We start from the raw sequence: 18,223 nt of genomic DNA, 5'->3' as shown, positions 1-18,223 counted from the left end.
GCTTGTATTTATTTTTCATATCAAAACCCAACAACAGAAGGCTCATCATTTTTTTTTAATTTAGAAAAGGACAGATATGAACTTGAATTGTGGGATTGTGCCCATAGAATGGAGGCATTGCTCCCTATTTGATGCAGGCATTGCTCCCTATTTGATGCCTGGTATTAGAAGTTGAAGAAGCAGTAACACACCTGACTCGGTGGTTGGCCCTGTGAACATTCAGCATGAAGTGTAGTCCTGTGTAAAGCAGTAGTATCATGTGTCTCTTAAATCTACGGATCTAAGCATATAGTTATCATCGGTACATTTTTGTTGCTGAATCAAAAACAATTCTACTTGGTATTTCAATCATTTGGTATATAATTCCATTTAGTCATGTTGTGCATGATTGGTAATTGATGTACTTTGTATACTTTATTTTATAATAATTTGTTGAAATTAATTGGCTAACCATTTATTTATGAAACTTAATTTGTTAGGAAAATGATCATTCTTTGTATATTCTCTTAATATTTTTCCTCCATGTCTTTGATAGATATCCTTAAGTGGACTAGTTCATTCAACGTTAATGCAATCATATTTCCCCTTGAAGATTTTCGCATCCTTCACCATGATAAATCACATGCTGAAGCCTACAGATTTATTCTATTCTGTTGGTGCCACATCACTGTAAATCCAAGTTACTTGAGCTGTTATGAATGAGACCGAACTCTTTATATTTCAAACCTAACCAAATCAACAGGTTTTCTTATTCCATTCTTAATGAAAATTAGTGTGATGCATAGCATAGTTTCTTCCATACTCCAACCGTCCAAGTAGCAAGGCTTTGACCACGGACATGTAACACTAAAGAACCCTGCCATGTGACTTCAGTTGGCATCAATGCATGTGGTACCTTGAGCATTGGCCATCTTCATATTGTTTTTACTTTGTGTGTTGGGTGGGGAAGAGAAAATCTTTTATTTAGGTTTCGTTGAATGCAGTTCTTTCTTTTGCAAATTTCAGTTTCAATTTGCTGCTATTGCATGAAACAAGTTACATGTTTGTTCACTCTGGTCTTCACAAAATTACATGCTTGAACATGTTTCTTTTATTTACCTTTTTTTAAAAAAAATTCTGTTATGCTGCTATGTTCATTTCACAAGCAGTTATGAGCTGAAACAAAGGCTTGTGTCACCTGATATGATCAATATAAGAAACATGCCAAACAAACCTACTGAGCCAGGCCGTTGGATGTGTCGGCGGGATAGCTAGACTGATTGGTTAAGCCAAGTGGACCAGTTAGCACTGTTGGACACGCCGGTTGGTTGTTAAACTGAGAAAGTTGAACAAGCCGATTGGACCGACGGATTCATTCTTATTTTATTCCTTATCATTTCATTTACTCTGTATTTAGACTGCATTTCTGCATTCAATTCGTTTAACATTCCAATCGTATACTTAATGATATGGTAACTTGAGCTGGGAACAATGCATGTGGCCTTTGAGTAAGGTCATATACTTTGCTCCTTTTATGCCTCTTGACTCCTTAGCGTTTGGAACAATACTTGTTCTCTACTCATAATTTTGTTAGTTCTTCAGCATTCGCAAAGCCGGTATGTGATGTGCCGACATGTTAAAACACTTTGGATGTTATTTGGTCAATATAAATTCTGGGAGCAGTTTAAAATAAAATTTAACCTAAGAGCTGAAGGTTAATTCAGTTTGATTTTTACTTGATTAATTTTGAAGATAGACGACGTTGTCTAATTTAACAGAGTAATTCAAGTTCATGCGGTTTCAAATTATGAAGTTCAATTTAGAAAAACACTAGTCCTTCGATTAGTTTTATATATGAAAAGGGAGGTTGAGACTGAGAAGGGGGCAGGCACTACTATGCATGATGTGCCTTGTACTTTAAACGCAGCTTTGGAAAATAAAGTAGGTTTTGCTGCCATGACAATGACCTATCCGGTGCTTTCTAATATTTGACCAGTGAACGCATTTTAAGTTCGGACCTCACATTACGACAATATTCAATTCAGAGCCTTCACAATTTGATGGATGTTCGTTCGGCTTGCCCAAACTGCAGAATTGTGACTTATTATTCAAGACGGCGCCTCCTTATTGGAGGACTCGACAGGGTCCACATGCGATTTGCGTTTGTGGGTAAGGTAGATAAACCTTTTACGGTAACGTTAAAAATATTAAATTTATTCCGATTACTTTGAGCTCCATAATTAATTCATTAATTTCTGACTTAAACCATTAAAAATAGAGTAGAACGCCCTCAATGTTATCGATTGGTCACACAATTTTATGAACAATAAACAAACTATTCGAATGCTCGATGACAAAGCTAAAAGATAAAATATTATGCATGAGGTGTCAAAGTAGTAGTTGACGTGCCCATCGAGCATACGGGAGCAAATCCATAATATGTAGGGTGTGATTTGTAAATATGTAACATTTGAAAAAGTCTGTAATTACAAGGACAAAAGTGAAAAGTAGCCTCTATTAAGCCACTCAATAGGCGACAAGAGCGTAGCCGACATAGCGGCTGCCACTCGGATGCAGATGGCATGCCAGCGTAGGAATGCGTTCGTTAAAAAGCGCGCGGGAGACCAAGCAGGCACATCGATCCGCTGTCCGTTCAAGCCAGCGAACAGGAGATAGACACAGACTACGTGTGTCTCCCGTGTCACCATATGCTTCTTTTTTCGCGCTTAAAAAAGCTGTTCTCTGCGCAGAGATATTCAGCGAATCCTTGTGAACACAGCCTGCACGGATCACTGCATGCGGTCGCTGCCTCGTAGCGCGCACCACGCAGTTTCTTTTTCTTTTTCTTTATCCTTTTCCAGTTTGATCTTAAATTCTTAAATCCTAAAAACGGTAAAATTAATTTATTTCTAAAATCGACTTGAATTAATTGATTATTTTTAACTAAATATGTCGAGTTGTAGCGGGCACGTATGCAGATCAAGTGATACTTAAAGCGGCAATGCTACTGACGAGAGGAGTAGTGGAGAGATTAACGGCGTGGCATTGTAGAGGAGAAGTGATCCGTCGGTTAGGGCCGGTGTTTACCTGGTAGAGCCGGTTTAGTTGGGGAGCTGAAGGGAGTCGAGATATTCATTTATTATTATTATTATTATTATTATTATTAACGTTATTTTGTCGGCGGAGCACTCCATTTTAAATACAACCGAAAACACGATCGCTCTCGATCATTCCAATTCCGTTTGCTGCTGAGGAAGCGGTGTGGAGAGGAAGATATTTCACCTGGAGAGATCGGAGAGGAAAGGTTTCCGATTCGATTCCGTTTATCCCAGGAATTTTTTCTTCGCTGGTGGAATCTCGTCGATCTGCGTTTTTTCGATCCATCATCTATCTCCGCCTGTGCTAGCTACCGTGAAAACTCCGTGATCGAGGTAGTTTTTCGTCTCGTTGATCTGTTTCCGAGCTCGATCTTTGGTTGTTATCCGATGATGAAACAGAGATCTGAGTCGTTTGTCAAATTTTGAGATCTTCTCCAATGAGTCTTATTCATGGAGTTTCTGATCTCGTTGGTTCACTCAGCTAGCTATATTTTGTTGGCATTTTTCGCATTAGGTTTGCCTTTTAATCTCAAAGCTACTGAATAAATATGCGCACATGATATCTGTTTGAACTCTGTCGATTTGAACATTGATGATGATTGATTTCACTCGGGAATGGTTGTTCTTCTTTACTTGTCGTAATCAAAACTTCTATATCTCGTTTTTTTTCCTGGTCTTTACATCTAGTGTTATATTTGATATTTGTGAGACAGACGTATATTTCCGTTATCTTCAGAGGGTTTGTTAAATCGTACCTTTTTTTCTTGTGTGTTGCTTTTTTTTTTTATCAGAACTATATGGAGGCATTGGTTCCTGGTGATCTAAAAGCAATCTTACTTGGCAGATTATAAACTAGTGAATAATACTTCAGAAGGTTTAGACCAACTGACGGCTTGTCCTCTTCTGTCAGAAAATGACTGGTATGTCAACTTGGATTCATATATCTATAACTGTCTTTATGAAGCGCTGATAGAATTCTTCCTATCTGATATTTTTATATATATTTTGTGCTGTAAGGTCTCGATACGTTTCACAGTCGGGAAGATAGAAAAGAAAGAAGATCAGATGTGGAGAACTCAGAAGATGAGCGAAAAAGGTTGAGTTTAGGGTCTCTAAAGAAAAAGGCGTTGAGTGCTTCTTCGAGATTTACCCACTCTCTTAAGAAGAGAGGGAAAAAGAGAACCCCAAATAGGACTTCTACTGTGTCGATTGAAGATATAAGGGATGTGGAGGAGGAGCTTGCAGTCCATTCGTTCCGTAAGGAGCTATTTTCTAGAGATTTATTGCCTGATAAACACGATGACTATCATATGATGCTCAGGTTAACTTTTTCACTATCAAAGAACAGGAATTTTGTTTTAGCATTGGTATATTCTTGAAATCCTTCACCTGACTTGTTCATTGGAACCTGAATTGTCACACTACTTTAACCAGACTATAAGCATCTTTATTGAATTGGTTTTGGTCCAGAACTGTATTGTATCAGTTTTACACATCTGATTCAATTGGGTTTTACACTGTGCTTGTCTCAACTTGTTCTAGATGTAATTTCATTTTTCTAATTGTTTATTAATGAATTTACATGATACAGATTCTTGAAAGCTAGAAAATTTGACTGTGAGAAAGCAGTTCAGATGTGGGCTGACATGCTTCATTGGAGAAAAGAATTTGGAACGGACACAATCATTGAGGTAGCTTATCTTCATAGTCTGCCAATGGACATCACTTAATGCTGACATGTTTATATGCACAACCTACTGGATGCCAGGATTTTAAGTTTGACGAGCTTGTGGAAGTTTTACACCATTATCCTCAGGGATACCACGGAGTTGATAAAGAAGGAAGACCAGTTTATATTGAGAGGCTAGGAAAAGTGGAACCAAATAAGCTGATGCACATTACTACAGTAGACCGATATATTAAATATCATGTCCAGGAATTCGAGAAAACTTTACACGAGAAGTTTCCTGCATGCTCAGTTGCTGCAAAAAGGCGCATTAACTCAACGACTACAATTTTGGATGTGCAAGGAGTGGTATGTAGTTTCTTTCCTTGTTTGACCCACTCGATCCACTTGTCTGAACACGTAACACTTTCAGATTCAAATATTTCATTACGTACTGATATTTCAAGTTGCATTCCACTGCGTCAGGGTTTGAAGAATTTCAGCAAGACAGCTAGAGACCTTTTGCTCAAAATGCAGAAAATTGATGGAGATTACTATCCTGAGGTATTGGACTTTATCCATTTTCATCATCATTGTTATTCCTCTCTTCAAACTGCAATGTTTTGCTTGCTAAAGTGCAGACTTTACATGAGATGTTCATCGTCAATGCTGGTCCTGGCTTTAGGCTCCTTTGGAACACCGTTAAAGGTTTTCTTGACCCAAAAACAACTGCAAAGATACATGTAAGTTCTCCAATACTGAAAGGGTCTTATTTTATGGTATTTGATGTATTGCAATACGTTTTGATTTCTGTATCATGAAGGTATTGGGAACAAAGTACCAGAGTGCATTGCTTGAAGTTATCGACTCTTGGTAGGGTCATATCTTTCTCTTCGTGATATTGCTAATATTTGTTCTTTTGATCGTTAAGTTACATGCTCGTCGAATTTCAGTCAACTTCCAGATTTCTTGGGTGGCATGTGCACTTGCTCCAGTGAAGGCGGATGTTTGAAGTCTAACAAAGGGCCATGGAATAATCCCAACATTATGGAGGTACATTTATTCACTTACTATTGAGTTTTTTGCTTTCCATTTGGTCATTCTATCTGCTTTAGGATCTGAACTAAAAGGAAGTAGTCTCATATCCTAATGAAAAAACTGGTTGACTTAGTTGAATTTACCCACATCTATATCGAATCATTTCTAAGACCTTTCAAGAAGATTTGTGCTTGAAAAAAAATTATGCTGTTTACCGTGATACTAGTCCACATGATTCATTCTTTCAAACTCTTTCCATGTCATATTGTTTCTTTGGTGTTGAAGCACTCACTGTTATATCATTAAAATAAGTAATGCATTTTTTTAAAAAAATTTTAGCTTGTACATAATGCTGAAGCAGCATTGCTAAAGCATACTAGACGAATGTCAGAAGGAGATGAAGCCTTTGTAGGGTCATATCTTTTGAAGGCAAGCTTTTTATCTAGCCTTTATTTTGTTCCTCATTTTTCTGGATGCATTATGTAATGTCCTTTATTGAAATTTCTTTTATCCTTTCTTCATCTTTAGGGAAGAAGCAGCGGTACATGGACAATTGATTCTGGATCAGATATTGATGATCTAGTTTCTAAAACTATCGAGCACAGCCGTCTAGCTCCAGTTCGTGAAGAAGTGAGTTTCCCTCCACTATCTGGTTTTCAATTCGGCATATTCTGCTTTATTTGTGGGAATTCTAGTTAGTCCTTCACTGTCGATGAAAACATGAAATGATTTTGTACAACTTATGGTTTCAATTTAGATTATTTTGATATTGGATGGGTCCAGGCGTCCAGGGCTTAAAAAAATATAATGTAATTGAATCCTGGATCGTCGATGAATTTCTTGTTTAAAATACCAAATATTTTGATCTGATCCAAGTTTAATCATAATATTAACTATGAGATTCTTTGATTAGAATCTTAAGTCTTGGGAATTTAATTTTTTCTTTTTAGAAATCTGTTAATGGCTTGATAACTTTTATAAATAGCCATCTAATTATTTAATACGCTTAAACAAATAAATTTTTCTTGGGAAAACATCAGGTAACATGAGTGTTTGTGAATTGGATCTTCAACCTCTTAATTTTAGAACTGTGATTTTAAAAGAAACCTGGAACAGGATTGTGTAATTTTAAAGTGCTATCAAAAACCAAAATATATGGTAATAATGTGTCGATTTAGTGATTTAAACAATCTCTTATGAAAAAGTAGGTCTTCACTTTGAATCCACTAATAGCAATTTTTTTAACTAATTCATCTTTTTATCCAATGGTCGATAAATTATATGTACCAATAAATAACATTAACATTACAACTACAACCAAAGGTCCATTAGATAGTTAAGAATCATATGGTTTTAGTCTTTGTGACTATTACATTGTAAGGCTAGCTATTATGTTTTTATTTTATATGTTTGGATTTATAATTATATTGCATCGAGTAGGTCTTTGAATAATATTTTTAACTTATGAAATTAGAATTTATTTATTTTTTGTTTCATTAAGTTTTTTTTTTGACATTTATAAGTGAGCTCAACCGACGTTCAACTCCAGTGGATTGTGCAAAATATCTAAATGACCATATCAGCCAGTATGCTAATTATTTGATTGAATATCCCGTAATGGTTGTGTAAATTTGATGTATATGCAGGTGAAAGTGAGAGATTCACCAGCTTACTATAGTTGCGATGACCATTTCGTTGTCGTTGACAAATCTATAGATTGTGGTCAAAGAGAATCAAAATCTTATAACAGATCAGATTTCAGATATCAAGGTCAGAGTTCATACAACATCCCAACATCACATCGACAAGGTACTTCAAGCTTGCTACTATTGCAAATCTATGAGAGATGTATTGATTTGTGATCTAGTTTCGATCACATTTAAAAAAATGAATGTATAAAAAATATACATTAATATTCTGAAATTGAGATTTGAGTTTTCTATAAAAACAACACCAACAAGTACATGAAATACGCACTAACATACTTTTGTTTGAACATGTGTTCATCCCTCGATGATCACTTGACAAAGATTTCTATTTTGTCAGATGTGCAGTCAGGAAGATACATGATCGCTGAGGAACTCAGAGAGCAAGAACCATTGTATCGATGGATTTTAAGAGTATTCATATCTTTCCTACTCAAATTTCTGGCCTTTTCACATGTCATTAGTTTAAAAGAGGGAAGGTTGAGTGACGCCTATCCACCAGAAGCTCACAATGAGGTTGCAGAACAAGGTTCTATAGAAGATACTTCTGAACAGCATATGGTTGTTTGTTTGGAGCGTCTTCGGCAGCTAGAGAAGATGTTTGATGATCTCACAAACAAACCCGTAGAGATTCCTTTTGAGAAGGATTGCATGCTGCTTGAATCTTGGGACCGAATAAAGCACATTGAGTTCGACCTTGAGAAGACGAAACAGGTAAGCTAGTATTTGCTACATGATTTTCTTTAGAAAGTTGGAGCATGAGGCCTTAAATAAATGAAAACTGATAAATACATTTTTGCAATTAGTTTTTCTAGTAGACTGAGATCGATGCCTAATTGGCTCAACAAAAGGATCTCTTCCATTAGGTGTCAGGCACACGAAGTTTCTATTAAAAAAAACTAATTGAAAATCATATTAAAATAAGCTGCCATATTATTTTTCTGTTCTGAATTTCGATATATAGGGTTTGATGGCTCCCAACACCTGATTCGGTTACTTTTCTGCGTGTATTAGGTATTGCATGCCACAATCATGAAACAGCTTGAAATCATTGAATCATTAGACGCAACCCAGGAATTAAAGGTACTCAGTGTGGATTGGTCTCTTTCTTTTACTTTTCTTTCTGTTGTAAACGTTTCATTCAAAATGCTAGTTAATCTAAAATTTTCTTCTTTCAACCCACTTGAAACATTGAAGCCGTAGAATTTCGCCTGCATCGTAGTGGAATTATTTTATCCCAAGTTTCCATATTATCATCTGAATTATATATTGTTCTCTTGATCGCCACCTTAGGATAAATCACGTATCCTTTTTTATAAAGAAAAAAAATCTCCACTTTTAGTCCACGGTACAACATATGTCCAATCCCTGAATATTTATTATTTCATGTAATAATCATTTTGCCCGCACTATGATTTTTCTTCTTTTTGCATCTATATATAAAACAACTGGAATTGTTTTCCAAAAAAAAAAGAAAAACTTTACATGAAATACCAATAAACTCATGAGTGAAAGTTAAATTTACCCATTGCTGTCTTGCTCAAACTTGTAGTGGCCATCTCAATATCACTTTTTGATCTCTTTTCTTTGTTCTTGATTCAGAGGAGGATATTTTGTTGAGGTGGAGCAATTCTTTGCAAGTGAACTATAGTTCGAACACATGCCTTTGGCAAACTTGGCCATCGAATACAATCTTGTAAGGTTACTGATTATCATTCAGAGAATACGAGGAGACGGGTTGAAGAGAAAGAAAAGGAAATTTTACCCTGTTAACCTTGATGTCCTGTTCAATATCCTTTATCCGAAATTAACAAAATGAGTGAGAAATGCGTTAGTGCAATAGCATAAGACAACTTCTTGAGATATGTATAAAATATAGTAAGTATGATGGAATGAACATCGCTGGCACTCAAGATTTCGTTGAGGGCAGCTGCCATAGTATATAACAAAAAAAAAAGCTAAATCCGTCTATTAAACTTATAACAAATTATTAGTCTAGTTCATTTAAGAGATGACAAACATTTCTAAATAAGATCATAATAAACTTTTAAGACAATTTTCTATTAAAAATATATCGACCGGTGGCATATTTCTGTAATAGAATAAGTGAGATCTAAAATTTGACACAATTCTTTTACCATAATATTTTTATAAAAAAAACATTATCGTTTCTATAGAATAAAAAAAATCAAATAAGTTCAACTAAAAAGTTCACCATAAACAAAAAAAGGGGGAATTTATTAGGTGCACTAGTAATTTTATTATTTATAAAAAATAATTATTGAAAATTTGTAAAATCCTAGAATTCCATGAAACGACAAAATTCATAGAATTACAATTCACAAATAATTAGACAAACATGGACAAAAAAAAATCGAGAAAAGTAGTACTCAACATACTTTGCCAAAACAAAAAGAGAGAAGCAAATGATAAGTAAGAATAGTTTTAAGACACTTGAAAAGCTAATCAAGGGTATTTTTTGTTTACAATTATCTAAGTTTACAGTCAATGCCACCATGAATTATTTATTCCTTTCAAAAATAGTTCTTGACTTGTAGGACTTTGTTTAGTTAGCCATCCCCTTGTGCAGTAACAATACTCAAGAATCAAATATTAAAACATCATGAAAAAAATTCATGCTGCATCAACGAGGTGGCATCTAAAACGCACCCCAGTAATGAACAAAACCATCCTTAATAACAAAACAATATTACCATATAGGCGTTGCTGCGTTGCATCCGGTGGAATTGTTTCTTCCTAACAACACGCCATGCATCATCGAAGCCATATATAACATTATTTGATTGTCTGAAACCTAACCTATGGCACTGGATAGTCATATAACAGACACTTCAACACCCGCACCATTGACACCGTATTGATCATGTAGAAATGCTTTTATAAGACAATTGCTGTAAGACAATCAAGATCCCTGCCTCTCTTATGGAATACCTATCGTACTTGAGTCGTAGTATTAGTCCTAACATGTTTTACATGTTTGCATTCGTATCGATAAAGTAAGCAAATGGCTTTATATTCTCTCGCTTGGGATTGCACCGCTCTCACCCTCAAGCTCTCACTACTACAGCCCAAATCTCCAACTTAGCGACAATAATATAATCCACTACTAGGCGCACAAGTCACCCTACCACATCTTTTCTGCAAAATAAGGTCTCAATCGGATAATGACGTGATCAAGTTATAACAAGTGTAGCTCAAGCAAGTTGCTCTTGGTTCAATCGAGGTGTGACTCACTAGTTCACTCTCAATGCATTTAGTATCAGCAACCCCCATGGATGGGTAGAGGCAGTGCACAATTCACTTGAAAAGTGATTCATTGTAACTTACATTATTCACAATTTTTGAAGTAGAATCATAACCACATGGACCTAGAATGACATGGAGGAAAGGTGAATCTTGTACAGTTCTTTTTTCAAGAATCTATGGAATTTTTCAATTGATGAGACAAGAATTATATGCTATTAGATGAATAAATAGATAATAACAGTTCATCCAGAGCAATGTAGAAGATAAGTCATAGTCATCATCATAATCGTCACTAGGATTTGCCGTAACTATTTAGGACTAGTTATTATCTTTGCATTGAGTGCTATGAAAGATGAAATCATTAGGGAGAGGAGAGGGAGTCTTCTCTTTTGGGCAATGGGAGGAGGGGAATAGTCTATAGTGCCCTTTTGCGGCGTCAAACTCATCAAGGAAAAATGGTTGTAGTCTTTTATTCCCTTTTCAATTTTACCTAATAATACTCCTAACCTAAGGGGGCATTTTGGTCTATTAATAATTCTATCTTCACTCCCTATAGGCGAGTAAACATGGTCAGAGGCAACCAAACCCTCTCTCCTTCCCCGTTATCTCCTCTCAGTTTCCTTTGGTTACACTGAGCCTAAAGATTATTTCTTTTTTAATTGGCTGCCTCTATCACTTGCATCTATGCTAATCGAAAACTATTGTTCATTTCTTTCCTTTTTATCATCTGTCAGAAGTGAACTTCATGCCTACTTGCGCATGGATATTAGAATTAAAAAAAGACAGGAACTGAAATAGATAGCAGACCTGGCAGTCCTGGTAAACAAACACTTGCACCAGCCAAAACCACAGTTTGAAACCATTTGTCATCGATTGGGACTTCAGCAGCCAAGCAATGATCCATGCAGAAAGCCACAGGTCGATGTAAACCCGGTGTGTGTCTGTAATCACGAAGAGTTTGCGTAGTTATTCGTGTGATTTTGAGTATAAATTTGTCTGGTTTATTTTTCATACTGATGAAATTAATAGGAAACAAACAGAAGGTAAAGAAGGGAAAAAGCTTTCAGCAGCGTTTTTGATTTTGAATGAAAGAAACATGTGTTTATTGTAAATTAATCAACATTGAGCCTACACCGGAATTGAAATCTTGCAAGAAGAATGATCACTGTAAAGTTTATTTGTCAAGTTAAAAGACGACAAAAACAACAACTTACATAGCGCCTGTAATGTTTGGAAAAGGATTTCCCCAGTTTTAAACTGCTCTTCAGAAAAAGTGATCCAACCCCTCACCGACAACCTCACATGAAACTTCGGTAACTTTCTGTAGCTCTGCCTCAGTCAGCGGCCACATAGCACAGTTTCTGGACATAAAAAAAAGTAAACTGAATAAATGTTTCATTCAAAGAGGGCATAAAAAATATGATCAAAATCATATCAGTAAACTGAATACAAAAATTGTATGGACGTCGATCCAAATATCTATATACTCAATATTGCAATTAATGCATGTATATCATATACAAAAGCAGTGGTCAATACTCAAATGTCTCTACACCACGGGCACGCATTAATGCATGCATATCATATTCAAAGGTAGTCAGTACTCGATGTAGAATGTCTCTTATCTCAAGTATAAAGATAGTTCACAAACACACGTGCGCACCTAAGTTTGCACTTAAAAAAAACACGCACCGAAAAATTGACAAATCAATGATGGTCACACGGCTATATGCTGCACATAATTAGGCAAACATGAACCATTAGATTATCATATAACTAAAATTTTAGACACATGCGATGGATCCCTTAGGAGCTGAACATTTGAACTGCTTGAAGAATGCTTCCAATAAGGTTGCTCAATTGATCTAGTAAACCATGGGGAAGAAAATATTGAAGTTCTGACGATGGTGATTTGTACCTCCTTGATGGTTCAAACATGACTCAAAATTTGTTTGTTTGCTGCATTAATTCTCTGAGAAATGAAGTAAGCTTTTTGTTGCACAATTTCATTGTCAATATCATGCCTAAGGTTACCTTTGAGAACTGCAAAAACAAAAAACTCCATTAGAAAACAAGATGAAGATGTAAGGAATCTCCCTCTCTCAAGTAACATGCAACTAAGTAACAAAGGCCGCAGTTAATATAACTATATGAAATGAGTCCCATAGTGTGATAAATTTTTTTTTGCAAATCTGGTAGTTTGATAGAAAATAGCATTACTGAATATGATCGACCATTGCAAAGCTGGTAGTTTCATAGAATATAGCATCACTGAATATGATCAACCAGGTGTATGAACACTAAAAATGAAGACGACCATGTCAATTATGAACCACATGGACATGATATGATAACCACATGCTAGCATGAGAAGTTCGCAGAATAGCATTAACATTTTTACACAAGGTACCGAAGCTACCGATGATACTTTTCAATATCCAAGTAGTCATTAATAACAAAACGTATCTCAATAGAACCATGCATAATCCTTGACAAGCTTTAACTTTTACAAGACAAGTATGTTTTAACTTCCGTGGACATTCTTAAAAGAGTTTCATATCTACCAGTTGTGCAAGCCTAAACGATTGTGTCACTAAAAGTATCACAGGTTACATGGTACCAATAGTCTAATACCACATGGATTTCTGATATGAACGCATGCTTGATCATTCCTTTTTCAAGAATATCTAGTGTTACGAGTCAAAATGCTAAGGCAAATTTGTGAGATTATTAGAAAAGATAAACTGAAAAACAATGTTATTTAAAGCAAAAAAAAGGTTAGCTTCGATTGTTAATAAAATGAGAGAAAATAATTTAAGACAACACACATATATTCAAGAGCAAGCAACAAATTGTATAGTTAGGGGCAAGTTAATTAAAGGCATAAGGAATAAAAGGAGACTAAAAGAAATGTTAGTTAATGTAAGTATAAATGGTTTAAGAAATCTAAGCATTATTAGCAATATATCCTTACATAGAACTCCATGGAGGGTAGCTGTTATTATTAGCAATATGTTCACTAAAATTTAAGAACATTCCTTGCCTTTAGCTTATTGAAAGCAAGCATGACCCTTTGGACGACAAAATTTTTCTCTAGTGCAACTATGCTACAATTAATCCAAAAAAAAATTGTATGGTGACAACTGTGTGATGCACCCTATACATTGGAACAACCACACACTGTCGCAGTGAACCTAACATGACTGATGCAGTCAACAAAGACATGGTAATATTCAGAGTAATTTTGATTAGCTTTAGTTTGCAAGTGCAACTATAATCCAAATTAGCATGTAATCCCATTTAGACATCCATGGACTTTTCATCTTAAGTTGGGGCATAAATGCCAAACTAGTAACCAACTAGAACTTTCCATCATGATTCAAATGCAATAGTTGTTTTAGCTTTATCCTTGAAACAGCACAAAAGTTTGGGGGGCGTAGACCTGCATGACGTTATACAATGAGATACATATAATAGATTCTTCTAAACATAAAATTTCCATGTTAAGGAGCACATGTGAATTGTAAAGAGTGTTGGTAATGCATAGGTAAAAAGTAGAGACATGCTTCCAGATGGATGGAACCTTGCATTTGATTTCCATCCTAAGCGGTAATATTTGTGAGGAACCTGAATCCACTGAACAAAAATGATCAGATTCTAAATATAAATCACAAAAAGAAAGGGCATCTGCCAATGAAACTGGATAAAAAAGACAGACTACTGTATTGATTTCGCTTCACTGCCATTTAGATAAGCTTCACATGAGAGATTACGTGCACAAGGGAGAAGGGTGCAACTTCCCTTACTACTCCCAGCATTACAATTATATTCGCAATCTAATCATACTCCACCTAGTCATGTAAATTCTTTGTGATGTTAAACTGTAAAACGACTGATATTGATCATGTCTCCAACGATATCAGTTGCATAACCATAGAAGGAACACCTACAGATTAGTGATTAGTTGAAACAAAATGTTGAGAAAATTCCTTATCATCTGACCATCAAGACGTTTCACGCAAATTATCTTGAAGAGTCATCACTTCAACAATACTTTATTTCGACACTGAGACAATTAGTAAAAGCTAGAAAAGAAGTCACAAAATCAAAACAAGGAAAACACAGAACTCACCACGACACCTCTCGCTCTTCATAAAGCGAATCCAGATAGCGGGTGTCTGACACCGGGACCCTCCACGGTTTGCATACGGTGATGGTCCGTGCGGCGTGCTTGGGTCCGCAAAGAAGGAGGATCTGCACGAATACGTCGTCGGTAATGAGGTTGCGATCGCCGAGGGGCTGGTGGTCTTCCGGGAGCTCCGGCAGCGCTGGCTGGAGCAGGGTCCGGAGAGATGGAGCACATCCGAAGAACTTCCGCAGCACCACCGCCAGTAAGGCTGCGATTGGATCTGCACGAAGACGTCGGTGGGAATGAGGTTGAGATCGCCGAGGGGCACGTGGTCTTTCGGGAGGTCCAGGCAGCGGCGACCGGAGCTGGATCAGGGGAGCATCGATCCGAAGACCCCTCCGCAGCTCCACCGCCGTTATGGCCTTGATTAGATCTGCACAAAGAGGTAGATGAGAATGGGTTTGAGATCGCCGGGATCCGGAGCGATGAAGCACGGATCCAAAGACCTACCGCAGCACCACCGCCATTGATCGGATTCCAAGCAAGGGATGACCGAAGGCGAAGAGGAAGAGGCGGAGGGGGCGGATCAAGGTGGAGCAAATTCGAAATCGCCCGCGTCTCGCAGACTCGCAGAGGAAGCAGTTGGGGATTCGGATTTGGGCGGCACGGTTTAAAGATACAATAAAGTGTACGGGCGGGTCTGCCGGTGCAATCGTGCGCACCGAGGAGGACACGTGGACAGCTGATGAGTTGTTTAAATCAGATCGTGCAACAAGTCCGTTTGTTTTTCAGAATAAAAATACGTTTAAAAATATTTTTCTCAATTTTCAATTTCTTATCACACAGAAAACTACAGCCTATAAGAATTTCTAATCAATTTCAAAATATAAAAAAGTGAATTTAGTGAAGAAAAAAAATCAAATTACAATTATTTTCTCTTTTCTACTATTGCTAACTATCTATGATTTGCTCTCAATTGCTTCGTTGGCCTTATATGAGCTTAGTGGTGTCATATATGCAATTGAAACGTTATCGTCGCCATAGCACGAGGAAAAGAAGAATTGAGCGTGCAACAAAGGCCAAATCCACTAATGCTCGCTAACACCTTGCCTTCCCATTCAGTACCACCACCAAGAGAGAGACTTCCACTTTGCTCACTTGTTGGATTCCACTAGCTCGAATCTTTTTTAAAACACTCTTCCACTACAAAGCTATAACTACTATCACTCCAAAGACCATGTCATTCATATAAATTCTTCCATTTTTCACTTCTTTGCATGTAGAGAAGCCATGACGACTTCTTCCCCTCCTTTCCCTTCCTTCGTCTTACTTCTTCTAGTTTTGCTTGCTTTAACAGTTAATGCGAATGGAGAGACAAGAAGCCACCACAAGGTTAACATTTCTTCTTTGTTGCCAAGAAAAGTGTGCTCCAATTCCAAAGGTGAGCACATGCTACGTGATTTGGGAAATTTCAAGGGCGTATTTTCTTAAAATTATGTATTAAACATTATGATGAAACTTTAGGGTAAGAAAAACAATGATTAGATGTGAATAAATAGAAGAACAAGGGGCAAAGTGTAAGTTTTTCTATCTTCCCTTGTAGCAGATGTCATCTCTGACGTTACGAGACTACGCTTAGTTCACCGGCACGGTCCGTGCTCGCCGGCGATGCGGCGCCGGCAATCGGATTTCCACGCTGAGATTCTCGCCCGCGACCAATTACGCGTCGGCTTCCTCCGCCAACGGATCGCGGCCGCCGAGCTCGGTGGTGGCGGCGGCACCTCCCCTGCATCGGCAGGAGCGGCGCCGTCGACGAAGATCCCCGCCCGCAGCGGAGAATCCGTCTCCGCCGGCGACTACATCGTCACCGTGGGCCTCGGCACCCCGCCAACGGCCCAGACGCTGTTCGTGGACACCGGCAGCGACGTCACGTGGGTCCAGTGCCGCCCCTGCGCCATTTCGTGCCACCGCCAACTCGACCAGCTCTTCGCTCCTGCTTCCTCCGCCACCTACGCCAACGTCACGTGCGCCTCCGCCGCTTGCGCAGACCTCGATGTGTCGGGTTGCAGTGGCGGCACCTGTCTCTACGGCGTGGCGTATGGCGACGGGTCCCAGAGCGTCGGGTTCTACTCGTCGGACGCGCTGGCGCTGACGCCGGCGGACGTGGTGCCGAGATTCCTGTTCGGTTGCGGCCAGGACAACGAGGGCCTCTTCGGCCGGGCCGCCGGGATCCTCGGCCTCGGAGGCGGCCGGCCGTCGCTAGTGGCGCAGACAATGAACAAATACAATGGCGTGTTCGGCTACTGCCTGCCGGCGTCGGCGAGCGACGCCGGCTACTTGGCCTTCGGCAAAAGCGGGATCACCAATCCGACTGTTAAGTACACGAACATGTTAACGGACGCGAAAACGCCGACGTTCTACTTCCTCAATCTGACAGGAATCAGCGTCTCCGGCCAGCGGCTGAGCATCCTGCCGGCGGTCTTCGCCAAAGCCGGTACGCTGATCGACTCCGGCACCGTCATCACCCGGCTCCCCCCGGCGGCCTACACCTCGCTTCGCTCGGCCTTCCGGCAGGGTATGTCGAGGTACAAGAACAAGAGAGCGCCCGCCGTGTCGATCCTCGACACCTGCTACGACCCGACGGGGCGCGGGGAACTGAAGCTACCGGCGGTGGCGCTGCAGTTCGCTGGCGACGTGTCGGTGAACCTGGCCCCGGAGGGGATCGTGTACGCCGTGAACAGGTCTCGGATTTGCCTGGCCTTCGCCGCCAACGACGGCGACGGCGACGTGGGCATCCTGGGGAACGTGCAGCAGAGGACGTTCGGTGTGATTTACGATGTGCCGAAGAAGGTGATCGGATTTGCGGCCGGAGGCTGTTAAGCTAATTGAAGAATATTAATGGAGATAATTGCTAAAAAACATTGACTCTTATGTACGACCTAATAAACAACAGTTGGAATCGAGGGCCATTAAGCGATACCCTCGTTTAACATTTGTGTACACTTTTGAATCTTTAAATTTCCTACATTATCTAATATATTAAATGTTAAAAAGCTTTTTGAATTGTTCAAGAGTTTCACTTGATTTAGCCTTCTTTTCTCTTTGGATGGCATATACTTTGGGACATAGAATGATTGGAAGTACACTAGATACTCCTGATCGAGCATAAAAGCTTTGAGAGGCGAGGAGACTTCAATCGATCCACTACCTGAATCTAAGTGGCAGATGAAAGGAAGGTTTGTCGACAAAGTAATGGCTTAGGGAATGAAGATGGAGACAGTGAGCATCGACCCAAAACAGCATCGCAATAGAAGACCTTACTCAGGCCAGACATGAAGGC

At 38.7% G+C, this 18,223-nt stretch overlaps 2 protein-coding genes across 3 annotated transcripts; both read left to right on the top strand.

The window, feature by feature from the left end:
• Positions 1 to 3,235: 3,235 nt before the first annotated feature.
• LOC141822759 (phosphatidylinositol/phosphatidylcholine transfer protein SFH13-like) lies at positions 3,236 to 9,201 on the top strand. Of its 2 annotated transcripts, none has more exons than XM_074710121.1 (15): positions 3,236 to 3,410; positions 3,922 to 3,997; positions 4,095 to 4,398; positions 4,669 to 4,768; positions 4,846 to 5,112; positions 5,230 to 5,307; positions 5,385 to 5,486; positions 5,567 to 5,616; positions 5,697 to 5,796; positions 6,121 to 6,210; positions 6,310 to 6,411; positions 7,428 to 7,590; positions 7,828 to 8,201; positions 8,502 to 8,570; positions 9,090 to 9,201. In XM_074710121.1, exons 2-15 carry the CDS (start codon positions 3,991 to 3,993, stop codon positions 9,105 to 9,107), a joined length of 1,824 nt encoding a protein of 607 aa, XP_074566222.1. In that variant the 5' UTR covers positions 3,236 to 3,410; positions 3,922 to 3,990; the 3' UTR covers positions 9,108 to 9,201. The 2 variants fall into 2 exon arrangements, with proteins under 2 accessions (XP_074566222.1, XP_074566273.1); XM_074710172.1 differs by having other exon boundaries at positions 3,869 to 3,997.
• A 6,921-nt stretch (positions 9,202 to 16,122) lies between these two features.
• Positions 16,123 to 17,918, top strand: LOC141844089 (aspartyl protease family protein At5g10770-like). The gene is made up of 2 exons (XM_074732089.1): positions 16,123 to 16,324; positions 16,490 to 17,918. Exons 1-2 carry the CDS (start codon positions 16,174 to 16,176, stop codon positions 17,761 to 17,763), a joined length of 1,425 nt encoding a protein of 474 aa, XP_074588190.1. The 5' UTR covers positions 16,123 to 16,173; the 3' UTR covers positions 17,764 to 17,918.
• The last annotated feature ends 305 nt before the right edge of the window (positions 17,919 to 18,223 follow it).

Source organism: Curcuma longa, chromosome 1, assembly GCF_044706935.1.
Source record: "Curcuma longa cultivar G26 ecotype Majalengka, Jawa Barat chromosome 1, ITB_CL_G26_1.1, whole genome shotgun sequence".
Taxonomy (NCBI): domain Eukaryota; kingdom Viridiplantae; phylum Streptophyta; class Magnoliopsida; order Zingiberales; family Zingiberaceae; genus Curcuma; species Curcuma longa.
This window is presented reverse-complemented; position numbering and strand designations above follow the sequence as displayed.

Bases quoted from the DNA above. Each gene is read 5' to 3' on its own strand.
- LOC141822759 (XM_074710121.1), top strand. The intron at 5,308-5,384 runs GTATTGGACTTT...GCTAAAGTGCAG, and splicing joins ATGGAGATTACTATCCTGAG to ACTTTACATGAGATGTTCAT. The intron at 5,797-6,120 runs GTACATTTATTC...AAAAAATTTTAG, and splicing joins ATAATCCCAACATTATGGAG to CTTGTACATAATGCTGAAGC.
- LOC141844089 (XM_074732089.1), top strand. From the start codon at position 16,174: ATGACGACTTCTTCCCCTCCTTTCCCTTCCTTCGTCTTACTTCTTCTA. The intron at 16,325-16,489 runs GTGAGCACATGC...CCCTTGTAGCAG, and splicing joins AGTGTGCTCCAATTCCAAAG to ATGTCATCTCTGACGTTACG.